This window comes from Mus caroli, unplaced genomic scaffold (genome assembly GCF_978045245.1).
Source record: "Mus caroli unplaced genomic scaffold, Mus_caroli_1 scaffold_3, whole genome shotgun sequence".
NCBI lineage: Eukaryota > Metazoa > Chordata > Mammalia > Rodentia > Muridae > Mus > Mus caroli.
Window position 1 is genome coordinate 63367708 of NW_028227258.1, and position 13746 is coordinate 63381453.

Sequence of the window (13746 nt, forward strand, 5' to 3'; positions counted from 1 at the left end):
CTGTACTAAGGGGGTGCTCTTTATTCACAGAGACACTGGGCACATGAACTTAGAAAGTCTAATTTTGGTTCATTTTAAATAGTGCTACCGTATTGGACAGGGTAGGACCAGATGTCTTGGGACTATTAATCACTTCAGCTCCACTGAAACTAAAGACCTTGTGGATAATGGGTTTCCTGGGGCTTTCTGACACAGTAGCATGCAGTTCCTGACTTGTCTATGTCTATTCTCAACTAAGTTTCAGTTTGCAGAAGAGAAACTCTCCATGGGCAAGCATAGGCTCACCCCTGTGGGGAGAGTGCCAACTAGCAGTGACAGGCTTTATCTTCTTTGGACTGGGATCCAAAAGGCATCCCTCCAAGTCTTCCTCTGACTTGTTGGCCATGGAATGTGCCACTGAGGTTGAGGGAACATGTGGAATGTCCAGATACCCTGTAGCATCCACTGTCTCTTTCTGAACACAGGTGAATCCCTGGTGAAACAGGACAGCAAGCAGATCCAGGTGGACCTTCAAGACCTGGGCTACGAGACTTGTGGCCGAAGTGAGAATGAAGCTGAACGTGAGGAGACCACCAGCCCCGGTGAGTACACAGGGTGTGGGGGCCACCTTCTCTCCCCCGAGTCATGCACTGCGTTTGGACGTCTGAGGCCACTCCCACCCATGATGAGCAGTGGGGTCAGGGAAATTGGGGCTGAAGGAGACCCAGGACCACAAAAGGACAGGAAATTTAGAGAACTCTTCAAAATGAGGCCATCAGTTTGAGCTTCTATAGTTTCTGACACACTGCTGGTTAAAAAAAAAAATCAATCTAACTGATATTATTTAAAAAAAAATACCTAGGCCTACTTATTAGAGAAGAGATCTGTGAGCTTTCATATATAAATAAACTGTAAGTTTAGAATTTTTTTTTTTTTTTGAGTTTTTCAAGACAGGGTTTCTCTGTTTGTAGACCAGGCTGGCCTCAAACTCAGAAATCTGCCTGCCTCTGCCTCCCGAGTGCTGGGATTAAAGGCATGCGCCACCATGCCCGGCTAGAATTATTTTTTTAAATATTGTCTTCACAAAGGAGTGTTAGGAACTACAGGGTTCCTACAGAATTGAAGCTGAAGCAGTATAGTGAGGCAGTTAGGAACAGAGATCTGGAGACCAGACTGCTTAGCACAAATCCTCTTTGATAAACTTCTCTGCCTGCACCTCAGGTTCCTCATCTGCTAACATGGCAATAAAGCAGCTATCAAGCTCACTGGGTACTGATGTCAACGAATGAGTTCTAGTAAAACACCTTCACCAGCATTTTACTAGTAAGATGTTGACTATTCCTGTCATCCTGGCTGCCACCACTCTAGCCTAGCTTGTGGCAATAAAGATCCTGGCTTGTTTTGATGGTCATATTTTCCTAGGCCTGTTTTCCACGCTGTCTTGACCCAAGAGTTTTAAATCATGCACTGTCAGAAAATGCCATAGAAGCAGTTTGTTCTTTAGTTCTGTGGTCATTTTACATACATGAGGTTTTTGTTTTTTTGTTTTTTTGTTTTTTTTTTTTTTCAATGAGTGACTTTTATTCCTTTGCTCTGAAAAGCTGTGTGTGTGGGGGACACTTAACCAAGGAAAATGACTAGACCAACGGGCCTTGAGACCTTTAAAAGCAAAAGCAAACCAGGTACCCACCAGTTTGCTCAGACCCAGCAGACTTGGTGGTTCTGTGTGGGAAAGTAAAGACTGTTAAACTGGGAGATGACATACATCTACCAGCCTTGGTGAGTAAAGAGCAGTATAAACACTTTGTATCCCAACTATTGGCAGCAGTTTCAATGGGATCAAGGTAAGTGTGGAATGGAGATGTTCTTAACAGGGCTAGGACTCAATAAATCTAATACACTAAAATCATGATTACATTTTGAAAGAAAATGCACAAAAACCAAACAGCAACTTTTGAGATCTTTTTCATTTGAAGGTAATCTTAATGCTATTAAATTCACAAATATGCTATTTTTTTATTTCCCAATTCTAATTATCTAAAACACACATTGCAAACATACAAATATCTATTCTCTCCACATGTCAGCGCCCATTCATCATTGTTTTGGAAATGGGGAGAATAGATTCCCCTTAAATTGCAAGTCAGTAGGTGTTTCTTTACAGTTAACTTTAGCAAAATTCATACAAAATAGTAATTAACAATGATCTTCTTCATGTGTTAACTCACAAGGAAACACCTTCGAAACTGCATTTTGTTAAAGTTTCTGTACTAAAATGTAGAAAAACTGAACTACACAAATATTGAAAAGTTAAAAATTCCTTAATTTTTTATTCCTGGTACCACTACCACAATTTACAGGGCAATATACCTGATGTAATGAAAAGAAAAAGAAAAAGACGAAGCTACAACAGATAAAAGACCTCAGGAATGTACATCTAATTGTCACTACATTGCATTAATCAATAGCTGCACTTTTTGCAAACTGTGGCTATGACAGTCCTGAACAAGAAGGGTTTCCTGTTTAAGCTGCAGTAACTTTTCTGACTATGGATCATCGTTCCTTCTGTGGCAGATTTTTACAGTTCCTCTAATGCATTTGGGACGACTGTCTCAAAGTAACCTGCAGCTTTCCTGGCAACTCCTCGCTCTCTCTCCTGCTAAGAACTGTAGCCGTTTCTGTTTTATTTTAAAACCTTCTGCTACCATATCCACCACTTCCACCTCCAGATCCATAGCCACCACCATAGGGACTGCCTGAGCTTCTTCCACCAAAACTGCCCCCCTTCATGGGTCCATAATTTGACTGTTGCTGTCCACTATAATTTCCAAAGTCATTATAGTTTCCACCACCACCATAGTTACCTCCACCAAAATTTCCTCCTTCATTGTAACCATCATAGCCTCCTCCTCCACCACCATATCCACCACCCTGGTTTCCATAGCCTGGTCCACCACCTCCATAACCTCCTCTACTGCTGTAACCAGGACCACCACCATAGTTGCCACCATCACCTCCAAATCCATTATATCCACCATCACCACCTCCATAACTACCTCTGCTGCCACCACCTCCACCACCATAGCCACCTCTTCCACCAAAGTTTCCTCCACGACCAAAGTTTCCACCACCACCTCCAAAGTTTCCTCCACGACCCATAAAGTTGCCAGATCCACCTCCACGACCTCTCTGTGATCCAGCAGACTGCATCTCTTGTTTAGAAAGGGCCTTTTTCACTTCACAATTATGCCCATTAATAGTGTGGTATTTCTGAACAACAATCTTATCAACTGTGTCATGATCATCAAAAGTTACAAAAGCAAATCCTCTCTTTTTGCCACTCTGCCTGTCTTCCATAACCTCTATGGTTTCAATCTTGCCATACTTTTCAAAGTAGTCTCTCAGGTTATATTCTTCCGTATCCTCTTTAATACCACCAACAAAAATTTTCTTCACCGTTAAATGGGCGCCAGGCTTTACAGAATCCTCTCTAGAAACAGCTCTCTTTGGTTCCACCACACGCCCATCAACCTTGTGTGGCCGAGCACACATTGCAGCATCCACCTCTTCAACACAAGAGTAGGTCACAAAACCAAAGCCTCTGGAACGTTTTGTTTGGGGATCTCTCATTACCACACAGTCTGTAAGTGTGCCCCATTTCTCAAAATGTTCTCTTAAGCTATCATCTGTGGTTTCAAAGCTCAGACCACCAATAAACAGCTTCCTCAGCTGCTCTGGTTCTTTTGGATCATGGCCCTCCATTTTGAGACCAGGTTTTTTTTTTTTTTTTTTTTTTTTTTAATAAGTCTTTATTTATTTCATGTGAATACACTGTCGCTGTCTTCAGATATACCAGAGGAGGGCATCAGATCCTATTACAGATGGTTGTAAGCCACCATGTGGTTGCTGGGATTGAAGTCAGGACCTCTGGAAGAGCAGCCAGTGCTTTGAACCACTGAGCTATCTCTCCAGCCTACAAGAGGCTTTGTTAATATCTCACTTAAGAGACACTGACTGACTTGTGCATTAAGGACACAGGACACTGGAAAAGCAAGAGGAGTTCCGTGCACACTGGGTCTTCAGTGTATGTAGTCTGTGACTGACTCACTGTCCTGTCACTGAATTTTGGGTTCTCCAGTCAACAAGATTAAAATGTGACTGTATCTTGCTCACAGTGCTGTTTAGCAAGAAATGCTAAATGGCAATGCCTATCTACAGCCAGACCTAAAGGAAGCACTGCTCTGGGTTTTATCCCAGTACTTAGTCCTGTGACCAGCCTACTTCCCACCTCAACAGAGAGTCCACAGCAGCATGTCCAGCTTCTCTTCAAGATGTTTCTGTCTCTTTCAGAGTGTGAGGAACACAGTAACCTGAGGCCCGTGGTGCTCGTGGAGGGGCTGTGCTCTGAGCAGGGGTACCTGGACCCTGTCTTGGTCAGCCCACCTGCGAAGAAGCCCTTGGAGAACAAGCCGGGAAAGCAAGAGGAGTTCCGGGCACATGGAACTTCGGACGACAGCTCTCTCCTGAGGAAGGACATCCGAGACCTGAAAGCCCAACTACAGAATGCCAACAAGGTCATTCAGAACCTGAGGAGCCGGGTCCGGTCCCTGTCTGCCACAAGCGACTACTCATCAAGTCTGGAGAGACCCCGCAAGCTGAGAGCCGTGGCAACCCTTGAGGGGGCTTCACCCCACAGCGTGACTGATGAAGATGAGGGGTGGCTGTCAGATGGCACCGGGGCTTTTTACCCTCCAGGGCTCCAGGCCAAAAAGGATCTAGAGAGTCTCATCCAGCGAGTATCCCAACTGGAGGCCCAGCTCCCCAAAACTGGACTAGAGGGGAAGCTGGCCGAGGAGCTGAGGTCTGCCTCGTGGCCTGGGTAAGCAGGGGAACTGTTCAGGCCTTCAGCTTGAGTGATGTCTAAGTCTGTACTAGGAACAGGGCAGCCATCAGAAGGGGACTTATCTAAAAGGTGGTTGAGCTGAGGGAACATGGGGACAGGCACAGCTAGCACCACATCAGATGGTGGTGGCAGATCTCTGGGCTGTCCTGTTACAGATGTTAAAAACACGACAATGGTATAAGCAGTATAGGGTAGTGGTGAAACTAGTCCCAGGTGCCTGACTTGAAATGCTACTTCTGCAACTTAGGAGCTGTGCAAAACACGCAACTGTTCCCAGTCTGTTGGCTTACCTATGAAGTGGAGAGAAAAGGGAACCCAACTCCAGGACAGGCTTTGGGCTTAATTGACTGCTCATCTAGTGCTTAAAGTAGTGTCCACCATATAGTAAACTCTCAATACTAGCTTCAGTTATCATGATTCCCGATACTTTATGCTGAAAAATACTGATCAGACATACAGCACAGCCTCTGTCCTGATTAATGCTAAGTAACAAACCATTCCAAGACAGCGGCTTTCCCATCTCTCATCATTCTCTGGGCTGACTTGATTCAACTGAGCCTCCCATCAGACAGAAGCTGAGGTCAGAGTACCAAAGGCCTTTCTGAGGTGAGCATGGATTCTCTATCCATGCCTTAGGCTTCCTTCTTTGACCTCGAGGATGTCTCCTCTGACTCTGGTTTCGCATGGTGAGGTAGTCTTTGGTGGGGTTGCTTCTGTGTGAAAGCTAGAATCTAGGACAGGAAGTAGATCTTGCCAGGCAGGTGAAGAACTACTCCTCCACTTGGAAGCCTCCATTGTGTTGTCTAGGTTCACACAGGGACAGAACCTTCCAGCTCTTCTTACATAGAGAATAACCTTTCTTGCTGGTGGAGGACTAGCAAAGCCATGTCCCACAAGAGCAAATAGCATGAGAGACCGATTATTACTATCTTTGAAAAATGCCATCTGCCACAGTACTATGCATAGAAGAAATTCATGACTCTAATAAGATTTGAACCAGAAGATAGAGAAGGTCCTAGAGGAGCCTAGAATTTAAGAAATTATAAATATTTATAGAGTAGCTACTGTGCTACTGTGTCCAACTATATTGGAGCTCTATGAGAGGTAAAATGTAGGGATTTCTTTTCTCCCACAGGATTTATGGTTTAGTTTTGAGCATAAGGCTAACATTTTAGAGGATCTAAGAACAATGGCATCCTTTAAGTGTTTGGGTGCAGTAGCTTCTTGGCATGAGATTTACCTTAAACACCTTCTGTCTTAGTCAGGGTTTCTATTCCTGCACAAACATCATGACCAAGAAGCAAGTTGGGGAGGAAAGGGTTTATTCAGCTTACAATTCCATACAGCAGTTCATCACCAAAGGAAGTCAGGACTGGAACTCAAGCAGGTCAGGAAGCAGGAGCTGATGCAGAGGCCACGGAGGGATGTTCTTTATTGGCTTGCTCAGCCTGCTCTCTTATAGAACCAAGATTACCAGCCCAGAGATGGTCCCACCCACAAGGGGACCTCCCACTTGATCACTAATTGAGAAAATGCCTTACAGCTGGATCTCATGGAGGCACTTCCCCAACTGAAGCTCCTTTCTTTGTGATAACTCCAGCCTGTGTCAAGTTGACACCCAAAACCAGCCAGTACACCTTCCACGGATAGATAGTAGGATTCTGAGCTGGGAGCTCCTTAGGGACAGAGGACATCCCTAAGGAGCTTCTGTAACTTATCAGTCAGTTTTTCATTCTTCCTCTCTCTTCTCTTTCCTGTACTAGAAAATACGATTCCTTGATTCAGGATCAGGCCCGAGAACTATCATATCTGCGTCAAAAGATACGAGAAGGGAGGGGGATATGTTATCTTCTCACCCAACATGCAAAAGATACTGTAAAATCTTTTGAGGACCTCCTTAGGAGCAACGACATTGACTACTACCTGGGCCAGAGCTTCCGGGAGCAACTAGCCCAGGGAGGTCAGCTGACGGAGAGGCTCACCAGCAAACTCAGCACAAGTAAGCCATCCACTGGGACAGTCCTAGGCTCAGGTGGCCACCATTTGTCCACAACAGCATTGTGTTCCACAGGCCAGGTGACCGTCATGTCTTTTTTTTTTTTTTTTTTTTTCTGAGACAGGGTTTCTCTGTGTAGCCCTGGCTGTCCTGGAACTCATTTTGTAGACCAGGCTGGCCTCAAACTCAGAAATCCACCTGCCTCTGCCTCCCAAGTGCTGGGATTAAAGGTGTATGCCACCATTGCCTGGATCCCTTCATGTCTTGAGGGCCATTTCTGATTCAGGACTCGGATGAGCAGCACCGAGAATGGCAGTTACGGCTGTACTGCCATGTATACTGGCACACTCCAAAATCCCGGGACTCAGGAGCCTGACGTAGAAAATTAGGAGTTTGGGTCGACCTACAGGAAAAAGGGACTTGTCTCAGATAGAAAGGCTGATATGAGTTTACGGTCACACGCCCTTGTATGTGGGAGTCAGTCTGCCACAGAATGTGGAGGCTGAAAAATTCCAGAGAATAGCTGGGGAAGTATCTTGTGATCAGTGAGAAAAAATACATTCAGGTATTAGCCCTGATTTAGACATATGAAGTCCTGGTTGTGATGTCCGTGTCAGGGAGCAGTCTACCTGGTGAGATTAGGTGAGCTACCTGCTCCCCACACTAAAGAAGTGTTATCACGGGTGTTCCCTCACACGTGGAGTCAGGAAACAATCTAAAAATATTAGTAATGGCAAGCATGACAGAGGGAGGCCAAGCTTAGAGAACAGCGCCCAGCAGGAGGGGTGGGGATAAGTGTGGGCAACAGAGGCCTTTATGATCACAGGCCTTATGTACATCTGTGGAAGGCTTACGATGAAGTCCATCATTTTGTATAGTTAATTTATGCTGATGAAAAGGACATAACTCAGGGCTGGAGACATAGCTTGGTTAGTAAAGTGCTAAGCCTGGCAAGCAGGAAGACCTAGGTTCAGTCCCCAGAATCTACATAAATGTAGATGGCAGCACACACTTGTTGCCATAGCCCTGAAGAGCCAGGGACAGATGGGTCCCCTGGGCTTGCTGGCCAGACTTGCTTAGTTGGTGAGTCCAAGTTCAGTGAGGGACTGTCTCAAAAAATATGGGAAAAGTGGAGAATGGCTCCTCTGATCAATAATACCCAAGGTTGTCCCCAGCCTCAACAAGCATGAACACTCTCACACATATATGCCCACACATGAACACACGTGCACATGTACACAAGACACACAAACTACATTCTAACCTTAACCCTATATGTACACATACACGTCCATGTGCACATACACACATGTATTACATGCATACACATGCATGTGCACACACGACACATATGTACATACATGCACACACACATATGTGTATGTATACATGTGCACACACAGAGACATAGTTTGAACACTCAAAGTAACTCTCCTGAACTTATGTGTGGCATAATAGTTATTCCATGTCTTTGTGGGACCTGTGCTTTCTAAGGTGTGACATGGAACCCATTTAACTTGTTACTTTTTAAATTTGATTTTCAGAGGATCATAAGAGTGAAAAGGAAGAAGCTGGGCTTGAGCCACTGGCCCTCAGGTAATTCTGAAGGCAGTCAGTTAAAGGATCCAGTCAGGGTAACCCCACACTAACAGATGAGGAGGGGAAGTGGACGAGATTAATGCAGTAGTTCACTGAACACTCAGAGGTTTGCTTCCAAATTCTTTCTTTTCTTTTGATATGATTTTTTTGCTGCAGTGATGTTTCAGGTATGGTAAGCTAGAAGCAGCCTGATCCACGGCTGAACCATGTGTGTGTATCAAGAGCCCACTTCCCCTCCCTGCTCCCCACCCCAGGAGTTTCCTGCAAGGTTGGCCTGCCTGGGGTTTTATTGACAGCTAGCTTAGTAGTCCCTCAGTGTCCTTGGAGAAAGAAGAATCCCATGAGAGTATATAGAGAAAGAGGCCCAGATGGTGTAGATCCCTGGAAGGCCGCAGTTCCTCAGGGAAAACAGTCAGTTTGTAGTGTTCACGCACTCACTGGCTCAGGGTCATTTGTGGCTACTGGTCTGACCTCTTTGTGTCATGATTGTGCCTCAGACCCTTTAAGTCCTTCTCAAACATGCCTGTGGTAAGGGACATGGCATTTGTGGCTTTTGTTGTTGTTGTTGTTGTTTCTCATCTGTCAGCGATACACAAAGGGCCTACAAATTGAACCAAACAGCTGAAGCCACTTGTCCTAGTTTTGGATGCTGTGACAATGTTTTGTTCCACATTTTTCAAGGCTCCCTTTGATTTTTATACCTGTTGGAGATGCTAATAGTCCTTAGACTGCTGCTGTCTAGTTAAGTCACCACGCCCTAAGGGACCCCTGCTGGTGCTCAGAATGTAGCCTGTCTACTGCATAATAGCTACTGCCACCTAGCTGTTCATGGCACACATACCCTCCATGCCCAGAATGGTGCCCTTGGCTTATGTGGATTTCCCTGTGGGCTTTAGTGAAGACTAGCTGGCCTGGGTTACCTTGGCTTCACCTGTGGCCTGTTCCTTCCCCACCAGGCTCAGCAGGGAACTACAGGAGAAAGAGAAAGTGATTGAGGTCCTGCAGGCCAAGCTGGATACCCGGTCTCTCTCACCCCCAAGCAGCCATGCCGTGTCTGACTCCCACCGCTCCGCCAGCACCACATCCTTCCTGTCGGATGACATAGAAGCCTGCTCTGACATGGATGTAGCCAGCGAGTACACACACTATGAAGAGAAGAAACCCTCACCCAGTCACTCAGGTAGCCTCCACCATCAGAGTGGTACCTTCTCTGTCTAGACTGAGAGGAGACCTTGGGATCCAGGCCTTATAGTCCATTTTGGTGTGTAGCAGGCTGAATGAAACATGGCTCTGGGACCAAGTCCCAAGCACAGGCTCCCCAGGGTTCGGATCCATGCTCTGTCCCTGACTCTACCAGTATCTGTCACTCTGAGTCCTGCCACCAGGCACATGAGGACATGTAATTCCAAGTGAGAAGATGGTGGCCAACCTTTACTTCTCATTGATTCTGTCTGCTAGACCTCCTTCTTTAAGATGGAGCGCCCTATGTCCTTGCAGTTTTGGCACAGTGGCCCCTGAGAATCTGTGGGCTCCCAGAGCCTCTGCCACAGGAGCTCCCTCAGGATTTCCAGGTTCTCAACTCCCTCTGCCCCCCAAGGGCAGTTCTCTTACTGAAGGAGCTATCTGAAAGCAAGAAAATAAATACTGCAATAGGTCCTTGTCCCTGGGACCTTCCATGACAGCCAGCCTCCGGCCCTGGTACCCCTGGATGATACAAGGCCTGGGTTCCAGTTCTCTGTAGAACACCAAGCGTTTTCTTTCCTTCACGGGTTTTGTAGACTCCATCCATCTTTCGAGTCATTCTCCTGTGTTGTCTTCTAACCCATCAGCAGCCAGTGCATCTCAGGGGCTTAAGGGCGAGTCCAGCAGCAGCCCCATCAGCTTGCCAACTCCCCAGAATCCCCCTAAGGAGGCCAGCCAGGCCCATCCAGGTATGCAAAAGCCAGTGGGGCAGTAGCTTCGTCTCTCTCAGCTGCCTGCTTGGTTTCCTTCAGGGAGAAGGGTGGAAACTGCTGGAAGCCAAAATCTATCATGTCTTACCCAAATCAAGAGGCCTTTCTCTTTTAACATCTGTGTTTGGTTTTTAAAAATTAGAAAGTAAGAAATCTGTAATAAGCTTTGATCTGTGGACTGGTTTTGACGAATAGCTGGCTTTTTAAATAAGCACCTTAGTTTCTCTCACTCACCCTGGGGAGCAGCCAACATTTTTATAGGATTACAATAGCCAAAGAAAAGAAAGAAACATCTACTATCCTGTGCATATTACCTACTTAACCAGTCCAGTGCTTTTTCTGTGGGTGTCATAGTCCGGGTTTCTATTCCTGCACAAACATCATGACCAAGAAGCAGCTGGGGAGGAAAGGGTTTATTCAGTTAACACTTTCCACATTGCTGTTGATCACCAAAAGATGCAAGACTGGAACTCAAGCAGGTCAGGAAGCAGGAGCTGATGCAGAGGCCATGGAGGGATGTTACTTACTGGCTTGCTTCTCCTGGCTTGCTCAGCTTGCTCTCTTATAGAACCCAAGACTACCAGCCCAGAGATGGTCCCACCCACAAGGGGCCCTTCCCCCTTCATTACTAATTGAGAAAATGCCTAACAGCTGGATCTCATGGAGGCACTTCCCCAACTGAAGCTCCTTTCTCTATGATAACTCCAGCCTGTGTCAAGTTGACACACAAAACCAGCCAGTACAGTGGGTGATGCGGCTAACTTCAGAGTTAAATGCTGCTTGTCTTATATCACCATCGATGGCGTTGTGGATGGTGCATATGTATTTTGGCGACAGTGAAAGGAAAACATTCAGTTTCACGTCTCAGCATAGCTGTCAGAGGGTTTATTGATGGCTCACAGTTCTGCTTCAGAGATGGCCGAGAAAGGCCAGTCTCTGCTCTCTGCCTTCCTCTATGGCTGGCTACCTTCATGTAGTGTGTGATGAGGTCTGAGTCCCAGAAAAGCATGGTCCTATTTTCTGCCACCTTCACCTTTCCCAAGGGCAATTCAACCACAGTCTTGAGCGAGGCGGCTATATACCTGCGCCTGGGCTCTGGGCTTCTGGGTCTGAGCGAACAGCAGCTGAACCAAGGCATCCTGCCTAAATGCACAGACAACCTGCCTAAATGCTTTCACCTCAAAGGGAGCCTAAGATCAGTGGTTTTAACACCACAATGCCTTCCTAAACGATCCCTGGGCTGTGTCTCTACAAATGCAGTTTGGCTGTGTGCACTATCACTAATGCAGCATCAACACCATGGGACCAATGATGTAGATGTTGTCAGGTCTTGTACATAAGGCCTCCTCCTCAAGATAGTCTTGATTTCTGCCCTGCTCCCCACTGGGAAGGGAAAACAGATTAAAACATTAGATTTTTTTTTTCCACAATGTTTCTAAAGATTTGGCTGCCCAGGGACTACGTGGATCTCTAAGGGAAACGTTGTGTTGTGTTTTGTTTTTTAACTTCTGGCCTCCACTCCCAGGGTTTATCACTCTACTATTCTGCAGTAAGGCAGCTCTGGGTGTACTGAGAGTTGGTGATACACTTAGGAGTTATCATGGTGACTTGAGGCTCGTCTATACCGCATTGTAAGATCTTGTCAAAGGAAGGGGCAGAAAGAAAAGGAGAAAAAGGGAACCTTTTCAGAAGGGGGCTGGGAAGGAAGGAGGGCAAACAAGACTGTAAATACCCTCCTGGGAGAATATGATCATAGTATATCACACAAGTGTACAGACACGTCACAATGCAGCCCACCCTCTACTCAATGAATATACGCTGATAAAAAAAATATTAAATAGTTCTCTCAGCCAGCTCTGCAGGCCATTCACTCAGCCATGCCCCCATGGCTGTTTCTCATGAGTGAACACACTGCTTTAGATTTCTAAAGTGTGTTCCCAGACAGACTATACCGAATAGTAATGCCTGGTCTAGTCTGCCCTCCCCAGGATGATCCTGATGCAGTTAAAAAAAAAATAGGTCTCGATGAATGGGATGGATAGTCTTTTCCCAGAGAGAGGGCTGGCACATCCTAGGACCAGCATCTTGGGGGCCTTTGAGGAAATAAGTAGAGCCATCCTGATGTTTGGTAGGGATGAGCCATGCCATCTTGCCTGTGTAGTCAACTGCCTCCATGTGGAACAAAGGCTACATATGCAGGTGAGCCTGGAAAAGGGATAAGGAGGAGAGACCTACCAGGCTGCTTCTTAGAAGTAACTTGGCCTTACTGGCTTAGGCCACACCGCAGCAAGTGAGGCCACGTGATCAGGGAACGGTCGACCTTCTCCGATTTTCTCTTGCTTTCTAATGTTTCCTCTCTCCCTAACTCTTTCTTTCTAGGCTTTCACTTTCACTCCATACCCAAGCCGGCTAGCCTTTCCCAGACACCAATGCACTCCGCTCTGCCCAGCTTCGTGCCTTTCAGCCCCTCTGGGCCTCCCCTTCTGGGTTGCTGTGAGACACCGATGGTGTCCTTGGCTGAGGCTCAACAAGAGCTGCAGATGCTGCAGAAGCAGCTGGGAGAAAGTGAGCACCATTGTCGCCTTGGTGTGCTTATGAGTGGTAGCCCCTTCGTGGTTGCTCTGCATGGCTTTGGCTTGATGGTGGCAAAGGGAAAAACGAAGCACGGGTCAAAGGCAGCGGCAGATGGAGGGAAAGCTTGCTTGCTTCTTGTCTGAAATGCATCTGCTCTTGTCTCTGGGGTGTGCACATCAGCTATGGGAGGTATTCAGAGACCTGGCACTCATGGAATGCTAACAGAGTTGGCATATATGTTAGTGTGTATCCCTGGTAGGCTGGGAAGCACTTACTGGCAGTTGGGATAAGGAAGTTATGCTTTGCCCTTGTGGGGAGACATAGCTATTAAAGAGATAGCCACATTCATTGACTGCTTTTGAGGGCAGTCATATCTCTTGCTGCAGACTGCTCTTAGTTAAGTGTCCAACATCATTGTCGTAACATACAAAGGGTGGTGTCAAGATTCAGAGGCAGAGTTGGGTAGAGCATCTTTTCTTGTTGTTCAAGGTTCATTCTAGCCCCCAAAGGACATGGGACTCGTAAGCTCAGGCTGTGATGGTTGTGAATTCTGTCCTCTGACTCTACAAGTGGTGAATCGGAAGGGACTGCAGAGTTCATAGAAAGGGGATCTGCTGGGTGTGTGCACTGATGCTTCACTGTAAGATGAGGCACGTGATCACTTCAGGTGTAGAAAAAAAAAAAAGAATGATTTTTCAAAACAACTAGAAAGAGTTTGAGAATTATGCTCAAGTCACATTCTG

General features: G+C 46.3%; 2 protein-coding genes across 13 annotated transcripts in view; one reads left to right on the forward strand and one right to left on the reverse strand.

Moving 5' to 3' along the window:
- Pde4dip (phosphodiesterase 4D interacting protein) overlaps positions 1-13746 on the forward strand; it is a 201453-nt gene that overhangs the window by 170869 nt on the left and 16838 nt on the right. For 7 of the 12 annotated variants that reach the window (XR_003836187.2, XM_029475071.2, XM_029475076.2 and 4 more), the window contains 7 exons: positions 465-581; positions 4330-4858; positions 6646-6881; positions 8423-8474; positions 9434-9657; positions 10256-10408; positions 12809-12994. Coding sequence is in view for 11 of the 12 variants with exons in the window: in XM_029475071.2 (XP_029330931.2) it covers positions 465-581; positions 4330-4858; positions 6646-6881; positions 8423-8474; positions 9434-9657; positions 10256-10408; positions 12809-12994 (1497 nt within the window). In the remaining variant the exon portion in view is untranslated. The remainder of the gene's footprint in view (positions 1-464; positions 582-4329; positions 4859-6645; positions 6882-8422; positions 8475-9433; positions 9658-10255; positions 10409-12808; positions 12995-13746) is intronic. The other 5 variants (XM_085835632.1, XM_029475072.2, XM_029475075.2 and 2 more) reach the window with 4 other exon arrangements.
- Positions 2437-3744, reverse strand: LOC147005495 (heterogeneous nuclear ribonucleoprotein A3). The gene has a single exon (XM_085835636.1). It carries the CDS (start codon positions 3739-3741, stop codon positions 2668-2670), a length of 1074 nt encoding a protein of 357 aa, XP_085691762.1. The 5' UTR covers positions 3742-3744; the 3' UTR covers positions 2437-2667.

Coding starts and splice junctions, on each gene's coding strand:
- LOC147005495 (XM_085835636.1), bottom strand. CDS start 3,741: ATGGAGGGCCATGATCCAAAAGAACCAGAGCAGCTGAGGAAGCTGTTT.